Raw genomic sequence first — 24,760 nt, forward strand, 5'->3', positions numbered from 1 at the left:
GCTCCCTCGCCTTCCAATGGGAATTTAATTGTATTTAAGCAGCCTGGACAGGGATCAAAATATTTGATGGAACCTCCACCTCCTCTCCCACACCCTTTTTTAAAAAAAGGGAGTGAAAGCAGAAAGGCAGTGTACTGACTGTAAAATATCATGAATTCTTATTTGTAGAGAGTGGCATTCAGATGGTTCTGTCACTCTACCTTGTATTCCCTGAGAATCTCAGATGAAAACACCCAAAACACTGCTGATACCATCAACACATTAGAGTGTGATAAGGAACCTTCAGGCCTGTATCTCACCTATGTGTAACACACAAGTTCTAGACATTTGCATCCTTACTTAAAACTTGTTTTGACATCTTCAGGCAAACAGCTTTTTCTTTTTCAGATGCTTGTCATAGAAAAATGAATTCTGGGTTTGTGGAATACAGTCATTTTTGAGAAACTCCTAAAAAGTTCATGTAGACAGAGCAGTTACTTGAAGTACCTTTTACTATTTTAAATGTCCTGAGCATTCTTGGAGTCTTGTCTGCTGTCTCGGTATTTCAGAATTGAGCTCTTGTTAGAAATGAAAATTTGCTTTGTATTTTCCTGTAATACTTACACTGCTATGAACTCTGGTTATCAGCTTAATCTGAATGAGTCTTAAATTGTGCTCATGATCTTCCCAGTCTTCCCTGCCTTTTGTGTTTATGACTCACTGCTGAGGTCAGGGTTACACTTTCTGGGTTGGTTTGAACTAGTCTGCTGAAGTATCCCTGGCATGTCTGCAGGCAGGAGATGTTTTCTTATAGGTAATCTACAGATTTTTGCTGTGCAGTTGCTTGGCTAAGAGCAGCAGGTGATTACAATTGTTGCAGAAGTTGCATTTTCATCAAAAGTGTGATTATATTCTCTGACATTCCTTATGTTCTCCTTGTTGGTCTATCTGGAGCTCTCCCTTCTATTGGCTTTTAACTCAGCTATTAGTTTCTTGAGGCAAGGCATTTATTGGATTGCTTGTAGTGCTTTTTTTACTTTCTACACCTATCTCGATTTGACAATACAAGAAACCTCAACAATTGCAAGCAAAGTTTAATCTTGTATTCCTGGAGAGAAATCTGATTACTTTTCCTAGAAGCCCCTTTTCCAAAGACTCTCCCTTATTACATATATTTCTTCAGAAGTAGCTAGGTCTGCTCAGGAATCATCTTAACCATTAAAAACCTTTCCAACAGCAGTAGGTCAACAAAAAAGGAGGCAAGCTTTGAATATGTACCATCATTTGACACAGTTGACCCTACAAGTATGATTCTCAGCCTAGAAATCACCAGACTGTGTTTTCCTTTGTAGTGGAGGAAGAGGAATGGGACTTTTTTTATTACTGTTATTTTTTACCACATAGGTGTATGGAGTGTTTAGTGTCAGAGAAAATGGAGTTCCTGTCTGTCTTCATGAGACAGATATTTAATGGGAAAACTGAGTCCACGAGTGAATGGCTGAGTGGAGAAACTTGCTTAATGTCCTCCTTTTCTTCAGTCACTAGAGAAAATAATACAGATGTTGCTGACTCATACTCAGGCTTTGCTTGGCACCCCTTGCTGGAAAGACTGAGGATTTCTAGCACATTGCTGATGAAACCTTCTCATCAAAGCTTTCTCATTGTGACATCTTTGATCAGCTGTTACTATATATCTGCAAGACTGGAGAACAAACAATGTACTACCCGAATTCATTTGATTCTACTTGATTTTTTGAGAGCTACCTAATGAACTCGGGTTGTGGAGCAGGCAGAAATCCTTTGACTTCTTTAAAAGTATTTATTTGGATTTGGTTTCTCTTTGTTTTGGGTTAAATAGTTTATTGAGCATTGTAATCTTGAAACAGATGCAGGCAACCTTCTTAGGAAAACTGATATTGATACATATCCTCAAACCAGGACTGACTGTAAAAATGCCTTTATTGTGAAAGATTTTTAAGTGGATTTCCATAAAAACCAATGTTCCAGAATAGAAGAATGAAATTCTTGCTGAAGCCTCTTGGAAATTTAGACTTTTTTGATCTTGATGCGAGTTCTTCACTCCCATTCTGATTACATGCAGCCTGTTTAAATATCACAGTGGTGATCCTAGAGGAAGAGATCATTTCCACTTGTAGTAATGAGTTAAGAGCATGGGAAGGATTTACTGTGTCTACACATGGGAAAGATTTACCAGCCCTGACTCAGAGCTATTGCTATTGCCTGCTCTTGTGTATGCTGCCACCAAGGCAGAGGACATCATCAAATCAACCTGATAGACTTGAGGTTTTCCAGATAAACCAAGAGCTAACTCCTTTGAAGTTAGATTGGTAGGCTGTTGATGAAAAGTAAACAGTATGACAAGGACAGTGGAAAATTGTCACTGGTTTTGTTGTTCATCAGCATTTAGTATGCAGTGCGGAGCTTCACAAGATTGTGGAGTCATGCTACGTGTCTTTCATTTTCTCTAGTTTATTACAATGACTGGAAATGGGCTACTGGTTGCTGGAGCTAGTTATTGCACTGAAATTTGATGAGCCCAGATCTCCAGATGCATTATTTTTTTTCAGAGCTCTGCTGCTGCTAGATAATCCTCTCTCCAGGGTCCTAAAGGAGAAGTCAATAACCGACACATTCTGCTAAAAGTTGATGGTCCAATGTGTGTTAGATTAGTGAAAAAAACAGCCTTGAGTTTCCCTAAGGATACTTTGAATGGGTACATGGAAGTGTCTAAGCAAAATGTCAGGTGGTGATCTGGATGTGTTCAAGGAAGGTCATGTGCCTTGCCAGCACTAAGTATTTGCTTAGAGAATCGACCTGTGTGAGAGGATGTGACAGTGGGACTGCAGCTGTTACTTTGCCATGAGTTGACATTCATTTTGTAAATTAATCAAATCGTTTCTTAATACTATGTCTCTCTTAAGAAAACTTAATTTTAGGGTAGAGCCGTTCACTCTCCTGTGTTAGTACTATGATGTGCCATATGCTCTCTACTCTTGTATGTTTGTTTTTAGTTCATAATGTTTTTGGTGGGTTTTTTTTCCTTTGGGCATAAGAGTTCTGCAAGTCTCCCGTTCTACTATAAGGTACTTGGAGAGCAGCATGATGTAGGATAGGAAAATATATCTGTGCTCACTTGTCCATTGTGAAAGGGAAGTTTCAGCCAGTATGGATTAATTTTCTTAATTTTCCTACTAGCAAATATCAAACTTCTAAACCTTACGCTGTGTGCAATGTTTTAATGAAAAAAATTACTTTTTGTTATGGTGGAAAGAGTTTAAGTATTTGGTTCTGAAAGTAAAACATGATTGATTTTATTTTCCAATTAATATTTCCCCTCTTATCCCCACAAGTGTTCTGTGGTAGATACCAGTGTTAAGCAATACTTGTAAGTTCAAAGAAGTGGTGTCTGGTAGGGAAAGCCAAGGTGCTGATGTGCTGGGGAACAGATAGAGTGCTTCAGAGATTCATGTGACAGGACAAGAAGTCTGGGGCTAGGGTTTTCAGCAGTGGATGGCATACATGTGGAAGTGTCTGGATTAGTATCAAGGTGAGCATATTGTCAAAGGGAGTAGCAGTAGTAACTGCTAGAGGCTTTCTTCTTTAGGAATTAACTAGACTTGAAGGAGGAAAAACATGGACATAAGAGACTGAAGGATCTCCATTCACTGAGTGAGGACCCATGCAGATGAAAAAGAATGTTTCTGTTTTCAGGCTTTTAGGCAAGTTAGGGAGTGCTGCAGATCTAAGGAATGTAAGACTTGGATCCTTCAGATTATTCAGTTGGCAGCAGGTTTCCTTGTCACTTAGTGGAGGAGATTTTGGGTCTGTGTGTAAAAGTAAGGATGTAGGTATGGTAGCTCTGTGCATGCCCTGGACTTCTGTCTGTCACTGGACCAAAGAGGAGAAAGGATTTTCAGTTCAGCAGTTTGGAAATTCTGACATCTTTTGCAAAGGACCCTTTCAAAAATAACTTGAAGTTTCTACTTTCTTTGCTACTTTGTCAGTGAATTAGTTCTAAAAGGAACATCTTGTTTGCCTAGGCAGATAAAAAAAGTAAATTTTTTTTTAGTAATTTGTAATACTGTAATTTGGACAGGCTTGATATTAAAGAGTCTTGAGTGGTAGAAGTATTTTTCTTTTGTTTTGTAGGAAATAAGAGGTCAGATGACTCTTTGGGTTACATGGCAAGACTGTTTCTTGTGTACTTACACTAACATGCCATCGTTGTGAAGACATCAGCAATCCATTTGTTTTGATTACCTTACCTATGAGATGTTAGCAAAACTTGGGCCCAGATAACACTAACACAAATGACTGAGTCTACAGCTTGTTTTGTTATTCAGCAATGCAGAGAAGGAATGCTAAGGTCCTGAATTAGTCTGTCCTGTTAAATTCATCCATAGGATGTTTATCGAATCTAGGGAAAACGTAAGTTTCATAAATCATCTTTTCAGCCATTTTTCTTGCTTGTTAAATACTTCTGTGTTGCCCTCTTACTGTGCTCAGGAATTGCTTTAGTAACTTTCATTTTAATTCCTGTACTGTACGTGTCTTTTTTTTTTTTTTTCTTTTTTTTTTTTTCTTTTTTTTCACAGATGGGAAATACTTTGGTCTGAGGCACCTACCAAGGTGAATGGTCCTCAGGCTCGGCAGTTCACACCTTGTATCAAACAGATAAACTTTCCCACAAACTTAATCCGACTGGAAGTGAACAGCTCTCTTCTGGACTATTACACTGAATTGGATGCAGTGGTTCTACATGGTGTGAAAGAGAGGCCTGTGCTTTCACTTAAGACTTCAATGATTGATATGAATGATATAGATGAAGATGAGGATGAAGAAAAATTTGCCTGTGGAATGGACACCCTTAATAAACAGTTCAGCATTGTTGCCCTCAGGGAATGGCCAACTAATGGATATTTTGATAAACTGCCTTATGAGGTAAGAAAAGCATTTTTATGCTCAATCATTTTCTTGATCATTAAGGGTGCAAAGGTCCTTTACAGGGTGCTGGTCGGGATTGTTGGTTTTTCTCAGTTAGCTCCTTGCATTCCTTGTGAATCTCCTGCATTTACTGTATAGGTGTGCCTGAATTCTGCAAGTCTGTCTGCTTCCGTGGGTGAATGTTAGATATTTGCATAGTTATTGCACTCGTACTTTTCAAGAATCTGTGCATTCACACACAGTTTTTACACCAGTTGTTCTAGCCTTGCATTTCCAGCTTTAGAACTTAGAAGCTTTTAGCAGTTTTCCAGTATATTTTTAGTCCTCATGCTTGACAAAGAAAAGATACAGAAGAGATACGAAGAGATTCAGGCAACATCTGGAAGTGGAAAGAGTTTGCAATAGGCCAAAAGTTTGTTTTCCTGTTTTCTCTCTTAAAAAACTTAGCTTTCTTCTTGAAAGTGCCATATTTTTCTATTATTATTAAATAATAATAATAATAATAATAGATGAACTTTTCCCATACAGCTGAATTTTGAATTGTGGTGCAGGTAAAATATCTTATAGCTGGACTTCTGCACACTGTCTACTATTTATGCTTGCTACTTTTTATTCTGTCATTAGCACAGAAAACAGTTGTGAATAAAGTCCTTACAGATCCCCTGGCAGCACGATGGTTGCAAGTGTGCTCAGAGTCTGTAGATGAGTATTTTCTTCTAATTTCCAGTGTAATGAAATTGTGGAGTGTGATTGCTGAATACCATGTGCAGGCCAGGCAGTTCTCAGTGGTGGGCAGCTGTTTATGAAGGCTGGTATCCTGATGGGAGTAAGAATTGAGACCAGAAACAATTATCTTCACCTCTCCTGAAATAAACTGTTGGCACATCATGGAAAGGAGCCTTTACTTGCCGGTCAGACCTTCGGACTTGGGCAGAGACAAGATTATTCCTGCTTTTCAGTGTGCTGCAATCTGGCAGAGGCAGCAACTGTTCATTCACTGTGGTAACTCAGCAAATGCTCAGAGTGCTTGCGGCTTGAACCAGACTCGCTTTTCAAAGGGAGTGTGTGTGGCGAGGTGCTGCCATGGATGGAAGAGTGCTCGCAGAAATACCTGATCTAATCAAATAGAGTTTTGGTTTTACCACATCTTTTGACTCTAAGTACCTCAGTTTGACACATGAAGGCCATGGTTGGGTGACCATGTGCCCTAGCAGCCTGCAGAAGTTTGCTGTGCTTGTAAAGAGAAAAGAGAAAGAAAGAGAATGTAACAACTTTTACTATCTTCTCTTGAAACTTCTCTTGTAACCAAACCTCTTGAGTTTGGTTTGGGGGTTTTTTTTGTTGTTGTTGATGCAGTGGAATAACAAATGAGAATACTAACTTTATAATGAGTTAGGTGTTTGGTTGTTAGTTAGTTTGTTTTTCCCTGCAGTACACATGGTGTTTAATATATTTTACTGTTGATGCTTGCATAGCAGTAGTGATGTAAAGAAAGTACTTCGCATAATTGTTTGAAAGTTTGAAAACATGTTGATTTTAGTAATTCAAGGAAATTAATTGTAGATAAAACTTCATTTAAATGTAGGAATTTTTCTTGTTTGAAAAGGCTGGATAAATTCATTTGTAGTATACTAGAATATCAGAGGCTGAATAATCTCTTTTCTGTTCCACATGATCATAGAATCATGAAGGTTGAAAAATACCTCCAAGATCATTGAATCAAGCCATAAATGGTTGATTACATATATTAAAATTTTAATTTAGGAAGTATTTGTGTAGTTTTGTTACTCCTATGAACTTCTATCTCCATGTCTTCATTGTGTTTTTCTGCTCTTCTGTTTGTCTACCAGCTTCCTTTTTTATCCATTTTTAACGTGTTTGGTTTCATGAATAAATTTATATGGTCTGTCAATACCAAGAACATTTTTTTCCTTCTGCTTTGATTTAAAGAAACTGAAAATATGGGTGGAATATTCATCAGAAAACTGTAAAAGACTATTTCTGTACTGGTTTTGTGACAGCAGAAATCCCAGTTTCCTACTTTCTAGTCCAGCTGGAAGGGTTGGGCATCGGAACAACAAAAATGTTGTACTTGGTAGTGTGACAGTTTTTATGACATTGGATCTGGAAACAGTACTCTGCATGCTGTATTTAAGACTGAAAAATGTCAGATTTTTATGGGAAGCGTTCAAACTGTGGGGGAAGTAGGGCAATTGCTGACTCCTTCCGGTTTCGGTTGATGCATTACATGAAAAATTGTAGATGTATATTGACAGTCAATGTGTAACTGTCCTAAGTTTTCATGAACATGCCTATTCCTTATTTGAACTGTTTGAAGCTTTTTCATACTACCCTCTGTAATTCACAAAATATTCAAGCTGAGTGGGTTTTGCGAAGTAGGCAGCAGTTCCTCCAGCCTTTTTGCTTTGCCTTTGTTGTATTTCTGAAAGTTCATAGGCTGTCCTTTCATAGAGTGTGTTGTTTCTCAAAATGGCATTAGGAATGGTTTGCTGCGCTGTGAACTCTACGGACAAAGGAGATTTGTGGAAAGTATGGATATTGTAGGTTTGACTAACATCCAGACATTTTCTTCTGATGAAATTAAGTTGTATGTACATTATGGTGGCTCTAGCCACAGAAAGTATTTTAGTAGGTACAAAAGGTTGTTCCTTGCTGTTTTTCAGCAAAAAAGCTTAAAAAGCGAAAAATACTTTTGTTTCAATAAGTATTGTTAGAAACTGCATCACTGGTAAAGTTTTTCCCTCTGTACTGAGGAGTGGAAGTTCTGTCTGGGCTTATAAGCAAACTTTGCAGTGGGTGGAGAAGCTCCTGCCCCTTTTTTTTTTTTGTTTTTTTTTTGGGGGGGGGGATTGGGGGGTTTTTGGTTTGGTTTTAAGATGTTATGTTTTTATTTGGTAGTTCAAAAAGTATGTCTGTGTGTGAGATGCTGCAATCAAGGACTACCATGATCTTAAAAATATGGATTGGGTGGGAATCAGGATCCTTTTTGTGTTCAGCACACAGTGATTTTGTGTCCATCTGTTTGTTGAATTGTGGGGAATTATGATTTGGAGACTTTCTGGTTTTGGAGGTGTTCATTGTAGTGGGCATTGATCTCACCATGCGTTTTGAGCTGGCATGTGCCATGTTTTCCCTGGAAATGGGAGAGGAAGTCTTTTAGTCTATAACAGCCTAAAGAGGCAATCAGTGTTGTATAATTTATATTTTGATTTCCTCTTTCTATTGTTCTTTCCAATAAACTCTGTTTTTACTGATTGATTTATAAGAAAGTGTGAAATAATAACGATTGTCATCATTTTTCATAAAATCACAGTAAAAATAGTTGTTTGTGAGAAACTGCATTATGATATTAGCTTTCAACGCAGATACTCAGTTCTGTGGCATTCTCGGAATCACCACAAACACAGCGTAGCACAGTACAGCACATCATGTCACATACTCATTATGATATCAAATTATACTTTATGCTAGGGTACACAGACACAAAAAGAGTGTTCCTGACAGACACCAGACTCCAGGCTAATGGTGATTAATGGTTATTGTCCTGTACGTCTTGAACCTGTTATCTTTGTTTAATCAAAAGCCAGGAAAAAAGCACTTTATAACATAATATCATAGGAGTGGCATTTCCTTGTATGTTTTCCTTCTATATATTATGAAGTAGCACAATTTCAGTAAAAAATAAATATGGATTTTTTTGATTGAGACATGGGGGATTTCATCTCAGGTGTGGAAAGACATCCTGTGTTTTACAAAATACTCATTGAAGTCATCAATTAGTGTAAATAGACATTGTTCAGTCATTTATAGTTTCACTCACCATTCTGTGTTGCTCAGAAGCTACAAAATAACTTTTTTCTCACTGAGGAAAATTTGTATTACTCTGCTTTTATCAGACATTGTCACATTAATTGTAGACATAAATTCTGCTAATTGTGCAGCCTCTACTGAGCTTTCAGCTCTAGAAAACTTAGTAAGTAACCGTGGGAGAGAAATCTGAGGGAAAAGGCATTAATAAAACAGATATTTAGCTGACTTGCATAGTGTGGATTAGTTGAAAGTTTGCAAAAATCAAGATACTAACTTGGGATTATGTCTTTGTTAGCTCCTAGTTATTTTGGATATTTTAGGTTTCAAAATGTCAGCAGACTTCTAAATGTCAGTTGGGTGCAAACTTTGCTGATTATAATATAACTGCAGTTATTATATGTGCGCATGTATTATATATATATATATGCTGTTACATTGATATGTCTGTGTTGGTCCTCTGCATCAGTCTGAATTCCAGACACCTGCAGAGACAAAATCCTGGGCTGTTTTTAGGGCAAAGGACAAGCAGGGAGAAGATGAAAGGCTTGAAACCAAGCATGATGGAAACTGGGGTATATCAAACACTGTATTTTTGCATTGGACTTGAACTAAATTTTTTTAAGATACGTAGATCTTGTTGGAAATCTAAATACTAAATCTGGAGCTGAGTAGGAAGTAACATTTTCCATTTTGCAGGAAGTTGAATTGTTTTGTTGTTCCAAAAATGAAGGGGGGAAGAGGGGAGGTGGAAAGTAGCTGCATAATAAAGTGATGCATTGGAAGTACAATCTGTTTGGATCTCACAAAAAGCACCATTTTCATTTTACATCACGGATTTTATTCTGATTTTTGGTGGATTTGCCTTATGAATCCTTCTTAGACATTAAAATGAAACATGTTGGTATTTTGAAAGGACCACAGGATTCTCTTCTGTTTAAGTTGATTTGTGAGTTGTGGTTTTTTTAATTTACACTGGTTCATTTCAAGTGACTGTTTCCCACTCTGCTTGAAAACAGTCAATTTAAGTTATATAACTTGAGTGCAGGTACTTATATCTGCTAGAGACAGCTCTGGTAAAGTAAACATTAATTTTTAGATTTCATTTTTCAAGTGCATTTCCTCTCAGTTCCTAAGCTAAAGGAGATTTATTTATTTTGTTGGGCGTTTTTGTTATTTCCTAAAGCAAGTATTTGTGTCTGTGTGCGTGTTGGTCTTTCCTTGGAAAGGAAAGCAGAGTGCAATAGGAGAGGAGGGATATTTCTTAGTTTCTGAGTGTGACGTAAGTTATTACAAAAATTGTTACAGTACTGCACCACCAGAAAGGCTGGTGATTACCCTGAAGCTGAGATGATTCAACTGATACAGTTAAAAAGGGGTTTTGCCTTTTAGATTTGACTCTGGTATAGAACAAAAATGCTCTCAAAGTATTACAGCAAGGAAGAGATTGTAAGAGGAGATCTGATTATGTTGAATTTTTTACCTGGTTACAAAGTCCAGATGAGAGGATATAAGATAGAAGACAAAACACTGATTTTTAAAGCAGGAAGAAGAGGAATAAATCTGAAATTGTTTCAGGGTGTGGGGAAACTGGGACATGGTATGGTTTTTCCATGTACTTTTCAAATACCTCCTATCTTAAATACCAAATACAGACAAGGAAAAGGATGCCAGTTCTGTGTTCTGTTAAATGAAAGAGCAGACTTAGTGAAAGGAAATATATAAACATAGTGTTTACATATATATCACTGTTTAAATTAGCATGGGTAAAGAAACTTCTGATTTGAAAGCTTCCTGTCGCTTTCATATGCTGATCTGCTTTTTCCTTTCTTGTTTAGCATGTTGTCAAATTGAGAAGGCAGTGCAGTTCTATTTAATAGTTAATTGATTTATTTGAGAAGTTACTTTTAAGTAGAAAGGTTTTACTTTCTTTGATGTTAGAACATATTTTCTTATTCCTTTGCAGTTTCCCCTTAACGTTTTAAGTGCTGTATGGCCATCTGTGACTTTTTTTTCCCTGTTTTTAATACAGCTCATCCAGTTGATTTTGAGTCACCTTACAGTACCAGACCTGTGTAGACTATCACAAACTTGTAAGCTACTGTATCAACATTGCTGCGATCCTCTACAGTACATTCATCTCAGTTTACAACCTTACTGGGCGAGGATTAATGACACATCCCTGGAGTACCTACAGTCTCGCTGCACTCTCATCCAGTGGCTGAATTTATCTTGGACTGGAAACAGGGGAGCCATCTCTGTTTCTGGATTTAGCAGGTCAGTGTTAAATGTACAGCAATGTTTTGACAAGCTCTGTTTGCAGAGCTGCTGCATGGTAGTTTCACTAAATACTTGAAACTTTATTAAAAGGCAAAAGGTGTCTTGGATTTACTCTAAAGGGTGTGATTGTTACGATGTAGAAAAAAGGAACAGCTAAAACAGTAGGAGATACTAATATAGCAGCAGAAGTCCATAGCAGTCTGCAGAATCTGCATGTTCCAAGCTGCCTGTGACTGAAAGGCTTCTTCCAGGGGGAGAAGTGTTTTGCTTTCTTCTGGGCTTCTAAAACACTCTGCTAGAACTGAGCTATCAAAAATCCATCTAGCAAGGAAAATGTTTGTGGTTGTTCTTTGTACAGATGAGTCATCAGTAGGACTGTATTAGAATGGCTGCAGTAATAAACTGATTGCATGCTCACATGGTATGAGCCAAGTAATCACTGGAGTCCAATGTAAATGCAAATATTTTCATAAAAATGATTTAAAACATTAGCCCTGTTGGAAAACAGGGGGGTTGCATGTGCATATTCCAATGAGTTGAAAATATGACTGTGGTGTAGGTCATTAAAATAGCGAATTTGCAGGGATTCTTCTCTGTATAACAGCCATGTTCTCTGTTTTTTTAAGATATCATTTCTTGCTTCTTTGCTCATTTGCATTACTTAAACAGCTTCTATCAATGCATTTCATTTAAGCAAAAGTTGCTGCTTCCACTAAGGGGTAATCAGCAATGGCAGGTGAAAGCAGAAATTGACTGATAAGAAACAGAAATGTTTAATATATTTGAGAAAGTTGTCCTAACTCTTATTTGTTTTCTTAATAAAAAGGTTAACTCAAGTATGCAGACATTTTATTTCCTTTCGTGCCTAAGTTCCTTACCTGAGGAAGTAAAATATTTTGAAGAAATACTTTGTCAGGATGGGAATGTTGTGTTTTTCCAGACCCTCCAGTATAATGCAAGAATCCTATGCCTTTTTTGTACTTATTGCTAGAAAAAGAAAATAGACATTGGCTGGTTGTTGAATTGGATACAAAATTTTCTCCTAAATTTGGATTTCATGTTAGGTACTTTATGCAGAGGATAGATATGCAAGCTTTAATTGAGAATTCAATTCTGAAATCATGAAGAGCATACTTTCTGATCCTTAGCTATTAAACCTGTCCTTTGAAAAATGAACATATGTGAATCTTTGTGGCAACTTTTTTTCATTTTCATGGTTTGTTTTTTTTTAGTATACAGTACTGCTAAAAATTTTTGTAGGCTTGGAATAAATTATTGCCAGATTCAGAGACTCACAAACTTTACAGTTCTGACATTTCTGACTTCGAGTTAGTTGAAAATTACTTTATTATTACTAATTTTTTTTTCTTCAGTACTGAACTACTAGTGACATTTATGTATTTACAATGTTTTTAAATAATAAATATTTATTGTCTATTAATAATCTGCAAGTAAACGTTTTCATTGTATTTCTTATAAGGGATTATATTTATTTGTAACAAATGGGAAAAAAACCTGACATTTTTGAAATTCTGAAATTATCTTAGTTTTAGAAAAAAGTGTTTCTTGGAAGAGATGGCTGCAGTCTGGGAAAGGGAGATGCAGTTCAATCTTAAATTTTAGAAGCAAAGTTATAGGCTAAATAATTTACATGTCTAAACTGTGCTTATCATTTCCCCTTCTGAAAAAAAAATCTCCACTGTAACTCGGTCTGGTTTTAAACTTTTTTCTATTGCAGAAATAATTTTGCAATTCTGTAAAGGTCTTTTCTAAAGAAATCTCAAACACAAGTTTTTCTTTTGATAGTCTTCATCAGTGTGTTTGTCAAATTTGCTGGTGTCCAGGAGAGGAAAAGTTGCTGCTCATTTGCTATGAAAGTATCTACTAATAGAGGAGACTCATTAGAACAAGATTTGCTTTTCAAAAGCATTATCTAACTCTTGTTGAAAACGGAGCTTCCTGGTATGAGATACTGTTCCTTGACAGATAAATCTGTCAGTAAATTCTTTAGTTCCATTGCCCTGGTTGTCATTAAGATACCTCCACTCGAGGAATATTACAGCATCCAGGACACATAATCAAGAACTCACACCATTTTTCCTTTTGTCCAAAACCAAGGCACATGTATTTTTGTATTTTTCTCAGCATTTGGAGTTACAGTTGGCAGTGTTGAATTCAAACCCGTAGAGTTGGTTTGAGTCTTACAGTTGTACAGTTTAAGTTCTGATTTCTATAAGTCAGGGTATGTTTAAATGCTACTCTTGCTTAAATATAATTTGGGAAAATACCTTTCAAAAATGTTTTAATCTGTTATTTCTTACAACAGTCTTAGAAGTAGTAGCTTATATAAATTTGTAATTTTAAAATGTTCATATATGCATGAAATGATTGAAAATACTAGGAAATTATTGGAAATACATATTTTCTTCAAAATGTATTAACGTGAAAAGAAGTTAAAAGTAATTTTAGGAAATGTGACTGGAGCAAATGATGTATTATCATGAGAAGAGAGAATGCTTCAGGCATATGAACATCCTGAGGCAAAGCTGAAGGTATTTTAACTTATTGATAACATCTACTCCTTAGGGCTAAAAATTACTATCATAAATTCTTCATTTCAGCATATAATATAAATTAACTAAACTTTATATTAGATTGAACTAAAAGTGTACAAAAAGGTGAAAGGAGTATCTGAGCAGTCTCAGGAGCCTGGAAAAAGATTTCACAGCAAGCATTACATAAGCAGCACTGCATTTCTCTTGGCTTTGGAGGTCTGGTGAATCTGTTCATGCCAGGGGGAAATATCAGTGTGGGAGGGTAGGACCTATATAGGAAGAGTGAGGGGAGTTGATTGGAGCAGTACTAAATATTGAGATGCTGAATAAATGCTCTGAGGTTTAAACAGCTCAAGGACAATGACAGTTTAAAAACGGAGTTCTGCATGCAGATTTCCTTGGATCACTGATAATGTCATTAACTTGTTTAAACTCTCTTGCTTTAAATGTCTGAGGAATTAGAATTTTTATTTACATCTGACATTTTACACTGTGAAAATGAATTAATAGTGTTTTATTTTCAGGTTAGTGATGCAGTATTTGCATGGCAAGCACATCCAGGAATATTTCTTTAACAGTTTTGCTGTTGTTCACGTTTGAAGACTTTCATTGCCTTAGTAGAAGTTTTGACAATGTCTATTTGGTGAGGCTTTGCTAGAAGTCAGGCTAGCAGGAGGGTCAGAGAAATTACTGAAATATGCACCAAACAGTCACAGAAAATAGGAGTAATCTGTGACTTTACAGGAATTCTGAGTTTAACAATCAGGCCTGTCTCTCGCTTCAATTTCCAGATAATTTTTAGTAAACCTAGGGCTGGCTGTAACTGAAAGTGTTTATAACGTTTGTTTTGCATGTTTTTCTTGAAATAGTTATTCTGTGTTGAGAAAAGCACACGATCAGGTACTTGATATTCTACTTACTTACATGCCATGTTTTAGGATTTGCTTACCAAAAAGGAGGTGTAATACACGCTAGAGTAGAAAATAACATTGTACCATTTAGAATAGCTAGATGAAGGGAGAATTGCTTAATTTAAAAACCAAATTACCTTACAAAGTCTCAAGAATGAATACTTGCATGCGCCAAGAGAACCAAAATGTGTGTCCAAATCAGTTTGTCTGGCATGTGGTCTCACCATCCTGTACTGCTCCTGTCCTTCATCTCCTAATCCATGTACCCTGAGAAACTGCCTGCACAAGTGTTCAAGGATGTCAGTGACCTGCTAATCTGATTTCCACCAACACACAGCTCTGTTCCAGCCCTTGTGTTGCCATTTGTTCTTTCTTGTGCTTCTGCACCTCTGTGTACCCAGTTGTTCTCCACTCACACCAACCCTAACACTTCTGTTACAATTACCCGTGCTAAGTGCTGCTGCTGTCAGGTAAGGTAGCAGTCTGTTAAGGAAAAACATCACTGTGAATTTAAAAATATACGAACATGTCTTTAAGAAGGATATTAAAATGGAATTCCACAAACCATTTTATTAAACGCAAGACTATAATTGTAAGGCAGAAAGTCCTCTGTGAGTTTGTGCAAGTAATCATAAAGATAGAACCAAGTAAGAAAGAGAGCAAGTGAAATGAGGAAGAATGAAATCCAGGTGGGTTTTGACATTTTGCTTGTTTGATGGCAGGCTCTGGAAACAGGAGACCTGAGTAGCTGGAGGGAGCATGTAGTTGGGTTGAAGCAGACAGAAATGGTTGTTTCTATGAAAAACTGATTCTAGGAGACTTACACCAAGGAAGGCCTGGCAAATGGGGCAATATTCTATCTGTCAAGTAACAGAGGTGATGTCCCTAACGTGGATGCTAATGTAAGATAACACTACAAGGGAAGGTGCTAAAGAAAAAGAATTCTGTCCAACCCTGTGTTGTTCATAAATAGAAGTTGCTTCCCTTTTTCACTCTCTCTCTTGGATACCAAATTTAAATATATGTCAATGAGTATAAAATCAGTACTGAAGATTATAATTGGAAAAAGATTTGGTAAAATAAGCACAATAGAAAACTGTTGTGTTAATTGCACTAAAGAAGTATAAAACTATGTAGCTAATTGCATTTAGGGAGGATGAATAGATGAAATAGAACAGGACTGTGATTCCTGTTTGTTGTAAGGTCTTTAGTAATTTTGAACTGGTGAATATAGAGTAAGTGACGATCATTAGGCTAAGTGTAAATTCTGTAGCCAGTGCAGTTCCACCAGAAACCATTGGAGCATATGTGATGTGTTTAGTACCTGTATAGGCACGTGTCTAAAGATATTTTGAAAATTTTGTTTGGGAGGTCTTACATTCTGACGTGAAGAGTACTACCTCTTGTACCTTGGATTTTAATTTTGGATCATGAGGTATGCTTATGATGTACACATGAATTACAAGATTGGATGTTAGTGGGCTAAGTGACCCTGTGACCATGATGGGTTTAACATCACCATAAGCAAGTATTGTCCTGCCTGCTAATAGATATATCTGATATTTCAGAAAAACTTCATTAGGACTTACTCCCCAAAAGGTGAAGGGGTTAAAAATAAGCAGCAGTTCTTGAAAGTAGGCAGAAAGTGATGAAAAGTGAGATTCCTTTTTTGATTTAAAAAACCAATCCCCTCCCCCCCTAGAAAAAAACAAAACAGGACCCCTCTTCCCCCTCCAAAAACCAAACCAAAAACCAGAAAAAACTGAAACTGAACAACTAAAAGGCCCTAACAACTAATACTGCTGTCTAGAGTGAAGATAAACTTCAAGGGGAAAGGTATCCAGTATCTAGCAAAAGAAGTGTACATGTTCACATTATCCTAGGTTGTTCAGTCATATTTTATAGCGAACATTAAGGGATGAAGAAAAATCACTTCAGAGATGTATAAAATATTGATAATAAAAACAAAACTAAAGGGACAGATGACTGCAGAACAGAGAAGAGACAGAGCAGGAACCAGTCAGTCCTCAGGGATTAAAGGAGAGGTATGTGAAGAAAGGTGAAGAAATTTTGATTTGGGTAGAAGGTGCTTTTTTGGGTGTTGTTTGTTTTCAGATTAGCTAAATCAAGCCAGTCACTCAGAGATTGTTAAGTCTCAGAAGTATAAAGACCATGCCGCATTTGTTTTGAAAGCACGAGAACTCATATTCTGCTTTGCCATATGGCTCTGTGTGGGGATTCATGTAGAAAGACAGCAGCAAAAACCTCTATCCTGAGCAGTCTGTTCAATGCAAACAAAGGTTGTGGTGTCCCCGTCACTCAGAGCTCTGTGCACTTCTGCCCAGTGTTCTCTGCCCTGTGCTGGTTGGCGGCTTCCTCAGATTCATCCTTCTGTTCCTGTTCCTCTCTTTCCTACATGCATGTCTGCTCATTCTGGTACTCTGCTGTTGCATGTACCTTATCCCCCTTTTGTCTCTGTTCCGTGTCTCCTAAATAGCATTTTCCAACAAAGCCATGAAGGGCAATGCTTGTTGCTGTCACTGTATTTGGTCTCTACCTGTATGTTTCAAATGTAATGAGTTTAAATAAAATGTTATGAGGATAATAACTTCTTAAGCTGGTGAGCCTGGAGTTCTTCTCCAAGTCTAGGGGGTTAACTGAGTGTTTCCCTGACCTGGTAATGTTAACTTTTAATAGCCCTAGAAAGAGAAAAGCATTGATCGCTACTAACATTTATAACAGCCAAGCCCTGTTAAATTATATGGCAGTTAAACTAACATCCATTATTGTAATGGAGTAATTCATAAAATATTTATTTGTTAACAAATTAAAAGCTAGAGGTATAATAAGTGGTGACTGACAAAGTTTTATGGAAAATACCATCATTCAAACAAACCTGATAATTTGTTGATGAAAGAAGCTGTGTGAATGTATTGCAAAAGCACTCATTAAATAGAGGAATTGGCTAATTGGTAATCAGCAATGTATCCATATATCTCTACTCTGATTTCCAAGGGATTTCCATCCTTTCTCCATAACAGTGTTGAACTCTATTGCTAGTCTGAAATAGCACTTAAATGTTTAAATACCCGATGTTAATTGTTGTGAATTGTCGTGTCATTTGAGCTCTGATATTCCCATAGGAAGGCTTACCAGTCTCTGTGAATTCACTGTATCCAGTATGGAAACTGCTTGGTGCTTGATTAAACTCTGTCTTTAAAAGCTAAGATAGATTCTAAATAGAGACTGCAGCGTTAGAAAAAAACAGTGGAGGAGTAGACGTGATGACCATACATGACAGAACTCCTGTGGCTCTGGGGCTTATGTCTCCCCTTTCATGTCTCAGACCCTCTCTTTGTTTCTGTTTGCTTAGGCTCATAGAAATGTTGGATGTTAGGGACCTCTGAAGGTCGTCTACTCCAAGCTCCCACTTGAAGTGCCAGTGTCCCCAGCGCTAGATCAGGTCAGTCAAGGTTTCAGGTGACTCTTGGAAACATCCAGGGATGGAGATGCCACCCTGGAGTCTCCTTTTCCCTCTGTATTACTTAGGATCTGCATAATCACACTAAGGCCATGTAATATGCAAGGTGAAAGGAATAAAAAAAAGGTATAATAATATGGGATAATGAATGGCAAGTATGACTTGAGTGAGTAATGAAAAAAATACGGAAAGGAGGCAGCTTGAAAGCTTGGATCTTGAAAGATGGATTTCAAGTCTTGGGCCGTTTCAAGTTGGTGTCATTTGAGGAATGCCTCCCTGAATGTGTCTTCGTCTAAGACCAGCAGCAATTTCATCCTAAGCTTCAGCATGAACAAATGCTTGGGAAAGCTAATAACTCTTTCATTGTAACAATAGGGGTTTTTGTGCAAGCAGGAGCCTTGTGTCTGTATGGCATTACTATTACATCAGTTAAACCCAAGAAGTAATACTGACTTCATGGTGGAAGTGTCAGAACCTGAAGCTGCTTTGTCTTCATGAACTTTTTTGTAGGATAGAACTGGTAAGAGAGTAGATCAGAATAGTTACTAAGAGCAACTAATTCATGCTCTTTCACAAGCAGCTCCGTTATCCTAGGAAGTAACATGGGGAACTCATTACAGCCTGTAGTTTAAGAAACTAGTTTTTCTACTGGAGGAACTATCAAAATGGCATGGCAAATGTGTGGGGTTTTTTATCTTACTAAATATCAAGCTATCTTACAAGCCTAGTGCTTAATTTATGGTTTGAAGGTTATCTTTGAAATGAAAGGAACTAAGTTTAAGTGGTTTTGGTTAAAGCTTGGATTAGAGATAAAAGAGCTTGAGTTTCTGACACGAGATCTCTGACAGGAAAACAAAATATAGAGACCATATAAGTTTCTAAATCTTCAGTCTTTTGTCATGATATATTGATTTTTTATAATTCCAGTGAAAGTCAAATATTCCTCAGGAATTTGTGTTCTAGAACAGCTAGCTGGTGTTGATTCTGACTTGTTAATGAAAAGAATGAGATTTTTTGCTGAAAGTCTTAAAACACTTCTGAATATATCATACATTTAAAAATATTTGTTTAACCTCATTTTTACATTTGCAGATTTTTCTGAAATAAATATAAAATTATTGGTGTAAACTTGTAAGCCATTTTAAAAATTGGCTTTTGACTGTTTAAAAGTTTTTCAAACATGATCAGAGTTTTACTTTGCTCCATTGTCTCAGATAATATTAAGAACAATGTATGTTCTAACTTCCAAAACAGAATTTTCAAGACTAGTGTCTTTTCTTTGTTGAAAGGAATTATTTCCTGGTTTATGTGGTTAGATTTTGATGGTATTCAGACTCTCACCTGAAAGTATGTTAATTTTTCACTTAAAACATGGGGCTCTTCTACAGGTTCCTGAAAGTCTGTGGCTCTGAACTAGTACGTCTTGAGTTGTCTTGTGGCCATTTCCTCAATGAAACATGCTTGGAGGTCATCACTGAAATGTGTCCAAATCTTCAGGAATTAAATCTCTCATCATGTGATAAAATACCACCTCAGGCTTTCAACCACATAGCCAAAGTGGGCGGCCTAAAGCGTCTCATTCTCTACAGAACCAAAGTGGAGGTAGGAACTGCTATTTTTCACCTTTGCAATTAGTATTTTCAGTCCTGATAAAGTTAGTATGGGGTTTGGGTTTTTTTCAGTGATGAAGAAGTAAATTATAATTCTAAATATAAATTCAGAAAATCCAAAGATAGTTTCAAAACCCTCAGGATGGTCTTTTATTTTTAAAAAAGCTTTTGGCCTGCCTGTTTTAACTTCCATGGTAGGTTGGTGACTTTCTACCAACTGTTTTAAGCAATGTGGTAAAATTACAAATGTAAAGACCTTCTTGTATTTTGAAGTGTATTCTAGACAAACTGTATTGGCAAATACAATTGTAAAATTATCAAGTAACTTTAATTCTCAACATTCTCTCCTTCAAAATGACTTGCTAATTACTAGATTCCTACAGTCTTTGTATATTAGCAATATTTGCGAGAACACAGAACACAAGTTTTTTATAAAACTTCTCATTTACAATGTAAAAATCACTTCATAGTTACTTGATTGCACAATCAGAGTTGTTACTGCTTACTGTAACACATTTCCTCTCTAAGATGGAATGTGTTTGTGTGCTACAGCTGAGAAGTCTGATGTAGTTTGCTACATTTTACAAATGTTGTATCCTTATAAATTCAGCAGTTTGAATCAGAAGAATTCCATTCCCTGTCAGTAACTACATTACTCATGTGTTACAACCTTACTACCCTGCTTTACCTGGAAGCTGCCCTACTTCTGTTGTTGCAAAAACTATGCCAATATAGAGGCAAACCCATGTCTCTGCAGTTTTTTTCCTAGCTTCTAATCCTAGCTTCAGCATTTTAAGAAGAGTTTGATTGTGTATGTGTTACTTGTGCTTGTGGTACACAGAAGTCAGGCAGTGACACTGGATTGTTTGGGCTCTAATCTGTAGTGTAATGAAAGGAATGAAGCTGGAACAGTAGGTTCTGTCAACTAGATGTGCAAGGGACATCTGAAGTTGAGAGTACTGTATTGCATTCTTAAGCAGTTCAACACCTGTTAGAATTAGTTGGATCTTGTTGTCCTTTATCTGGTGAACCCTAAGTTTGTTTGTGCCCAGGTTCCAGCAAGGTGTCTGTAATGGTGAGTGGGTAACACAAGGTAGTTAGATTACAGGGTAATCTACCTGGCATGAGTGGTGCTTACTGTGGGGTTTGCTGTGGGGTGTGCAGTCACCATGAAGCCAGTGCCCCTCACTAACTTGTTACATTGTGGTAGCTGCTCTCTATTTTGAAGCAATTATCATTTTCTTCAAACCAAAAAGAAAATTGAACTCTGCTTACCTCTTTTCGAATGGAGCCGTATTAGTGCCTTGGGTGTACCTACTCTGTTTCTACAACACTAATCTTTCTGTTAATCTTGGGTAAATGACTTTATTTCATTTTGACTGTTGGCTCTAATTCACAAAGCTTTTTCAGATCCAGGAAAGATGATTGTATCAGAGGTAGTGATTTATTTATTTGTTTGTTTGTTTATTTTTACTGTTGATTGATTAGAATCTTCTTGATTCTACTCAGGTAAGTAAGTTTGAGACTTCATGCTTGTAGTAGTGCAGCAGATGAAATGTACTCTGAGGTGATTGGTAACTGTCATTCCTCTGTTATCACTTTGCTCAGCAGAGCTTGGAATTAGATTGAATGTAGGTGGTAAATATTTCCTGACTTTGAAGCCCTTACATTGTGAAGATTCACTTCTGCCTTTCATGTGTATGGACATGCCTCTGCTTGTAGCTGGCAAGAACATTCATTCATAATCGAGTTTATTTAAGATTGTGCTTACATTTTATACGTAAGTATGAAAAAAAGGCACTGTTCCTAACAAACAGGGGAAGAGAAATTTCTCTAAATTTAAATAGATAAATTGGAGAGGATGCTTGGGTGTTACTTGTTAATATGAAGCCACTTAACAATATACATTTTGCATCACAAGTCAAAAAATAAAAGGGAAAGAATGAAGACGTGCCATAGGATTTGAGTTAGAGCATTAGAACTACAAAAGTCACAGATTTGTAGAAATAACATTATCTTTCTCAACATGAGTTTCTCTTAGTGCAACTCCTTGGTTATCTGTACAAAATAGGCTGATACAGAAATGCTTGTTACTAAGCATTTCAGCTGATACAGAAATGCTTGTTACTAAGTGCTGGCTATATGCAAAAAAGGATAGATTGATCAAGCATACTGTGAAGTGATTGAGACTTCTCTAAAACTTGTCAAGGAGCTGTTAGTGTTCTTGATTTTTGTGAAATTTCTACTACTGTCTTCATTGTTGAAGCTTCTGAGGAGCAGAGGAACAATGCTAATGATTAATCAAGAACTTGGCACTGTATTGTTGCCAACTGGATCTGTTCAGTGAAAAGAACCTGAGGCTGTGAATCCACTAAGAAAAAATGCAAACTGACAAGTATGTGTTTATTATGAGAAAATAAGAAGGTGAGAAGAACAGAGCTGATTCGGTGTTCTGTTAAAAATTCTGTCTCAAAACCCAAGAAGAAGAAAGCAAAAAAAAAAAAAAAAAAAAAAAAGTGTTCATTCCATTTAGCCTGCTTTCCTAAATAATTTGTGGCCTTGCTTTTTTTCTTAAACCAAGCAATCAGCAAAATAAACCACAAGTTTCATGTATTAGAGCACATCTGGGTAAATGGTACAATTTTTTCTTTTGGTTGTGGATTTGGACATGTGGTTAAATAACATAGGAAGAGATGAAGATTCTCCATCCTATTTGTCAGTTGCTGTTTCTGGTTTTGCATTATGCTTAATAAAAAATACAGAATAAACTTTTTAGTAAAAGAAATGGTGTTTCTCCCATATACACTCCCAAGTACCTCCCCAGATACAGGATTTTCTTGCGCAGTCTTAGATCTTGCTGTAGCCTGTCCCATTACATTTTTGCCTTTTAATACTAAACAAAGAGGAAACAAGTTCTTTCAATATCTAAATTTTGTTGTACTTTTTCCATGTATATGATTCTTGTGACACTAATAGATAAATTCTAAGGAAACACTCGGCTGAAAAATTGACTACTGTGAATGATTTTTTTTTAGGTGCACAGATCTTGAGTACAATGGAAACTTAATAAAATTGATAGTGTTATGTTGTCTGAGCAATTGTAATTACAGTTTCTTCTTGTTTTAGCTATTTTCTTTGAATAGATTTTGTATTTTAAAATGTTGCCATTGTTTCTGTAATCAAAGCTCAAATTTTTAAATGTGTATTTTTTGTGAAATGGGCAATGCTGGTATTTTGCTACTTAGTGCACTACTACTTTGTAAGATTGCTGTACAATCTGGGAAATGTTGTAGTCTTTGGTCTTAACCCTGCTGATTCTTAAGGCCATATATAATGTTATTTCCTTAACATATTGAGTGTGAGGTTGTGTGTATAAAATTGTTTTCTAACCTCTGAACTGAAGCTTCAGCAAAACTGAAGCCTTTGAATTATTTCAATCTTTCTATTAGAAGAAGGAAAGTCCAGTGACTTTCAGTAACTTTCCAGTTACTAAAAAAGCATCCTGCATGGCTATCCTCCTCCCTACCAAATGGGCTTCATTTTTCCAGTGCTATAAGTTCATTCACAAAGGTTCTCAAAGGTTGTTTGATTGTGTGTGTGCTTGAATAATTTGTATCTTGCTTTGAGAAACTAATCTCAAATTTTTATAAATGTAACTTCTTTGTGCTCAACACCACTCTTATGCTTGTGGGATTTTTGTGCTGCTGGTTTTGGTATTTACTGATACATAACTCCTTAATGTTTATTCATTGAGATAAATACTATCTTAATTTAATGCTTATTGTGAAGTACTTATTTTTATCCATATAAATAATGCAGCCAAAATTGTATTTTAAAGAAACCAAAGCCACAATTACAGTAGGAGAACTTGTCAGTCAAGAATATTGATGGGTGGAAATTTTAATGTAAGATTATGTATTTCATGTTGCGTGACATTCTGAGATCTTTTTAATGTGTAAGGAAAAGAAATTTAAAGTTTGTATTGCAATTATATTTGAGATACAAAATGAACTAAATTCAAATCTAATCGCAGTGAACAAAAGATTTATTTTTCACAGTTTTATAACAATTGTTGTATTTATATATTATATCTCTGATAAATTTGACCAAAAGCAAATTTGGAACTTGGGCAGCTGCAAGAGAGGACACTCAAAATATTAGATACCAAAAAGCAGCAGAAGAATTGTAGCAATAAATATAAAAACTTATTTTCTTATGCTGTGAGCAATACAACAGTTAATGCTGCCATAAAAATGTTCTACAGAGTTTTCAGAAATAACCTGTTGTGGGTCATGTCACACCTTTGAGAGCTATTGTTTATAGGGTTTTCAGTTTGGGCAAAGTTCCATTGGCTTGGGTATGAATGTTTAGGATGAAGAGCTGCAAGCAAATAGTGATGAAAACCCCCCAAACTGTGAAAGGCTCTAGCTGGAATGTGGATTCTTGGAATCAAGCTGAGTCAGTGACAATTAATCATGCAATACAGGGCCTTGATGGTGCTTTTTGATTTCATGTCAGGCTCACAGCGTGGAATTTGGTTGTTTGAGCCTGTAATGTGAAGTGAGGAGGAAGAATGAAAGTGTAAAACAGATTTGCAGACATAAGGGTGGACATAATTTGACCAAATAAAGCAAAATCAAAATACAGTAATTTAATTAACTGGAGAGACTATTACTTTCATTGAATTAATTCAGTAATTGCTGTGTTGCCGTGTCCCAGTCCCTGCTGTGCCCCTGGCACTGCCAAATAGCTGTAGAGAACAAAAAGATGCCCCTGTATATTCTGAATCCCAGCTTGCAAATTATACTGGGCCTGTTTCTGAAGAGCCAAGTTGTTCTGACTTTTGAAAGGCTACACCTGCACTCGTTAAGAAGGCTCATTCCACCTCATTCTTCTCGTACCTCACACTTACAAGTATTCATATTGCAACAGTGTTTTTAAGTGTGTCATAAAGTTTTGAAGACAAAAGGTTTATCACTGTCTCAAAAACGCTATCTCAAAAATGGTCCTGTAATCCTTATGCTTTAGGGGGAGATGGGGAGCTGACTTTTAATGAATACATTTCAATCGTCTCCCTTTCCATCATGTTTCTTTCCATGTTGTATCTTCCAGGGTGATAGCTGATGGATGCTTAGGGGGAGAAGAGAATTC

At 36.6% G+C, this 24,760-nt stretch overlaps 1 protein-coding gene across 7 annotated transcripts in view; it reads left to right on the top strand.

Annotated features, from left to right (window-relative positions):
* FBXL4 (F-box and leucine rich repeat protein 4) overlaps positions 1–24,760 on the top strand; it is a 57,868-nt gene that overhangs the window by 11,981 nt on the left and 21,127 nt on the right. For all 7 annotated transcript variants that reach the window (XM_083857174.1, XM_083857175.1, XM_083857169.1 and 4 more), the window contains exons 4-6: positions 4,596–4,941; positions 10,805–11,049; positions 19,388–19,601. In XM_083857174.1, coding sequence (XP_083713300.1) covers positions 4,596–4,941; positions 10,805–11,049; positions 19,388–19,601 — 805 coding nt within the window. The remainder of the gene's footprint in view (positions 1–4,595; positions 4,942–10,804; positions 11,050–19,387; positions 19,602–24,760) is intronic.

Source organism: Zosterops lateralis (assembly GCF_965231275.1).
Source record: "Zosterops lateralis genome assembly, chromosome: 3".
Lineage (NCBI taxonomy): Eukaryota > Metazoa > Chordata > Aves > Passeriformes > Zosteropidae > Zosterops > Zosterops lateralis.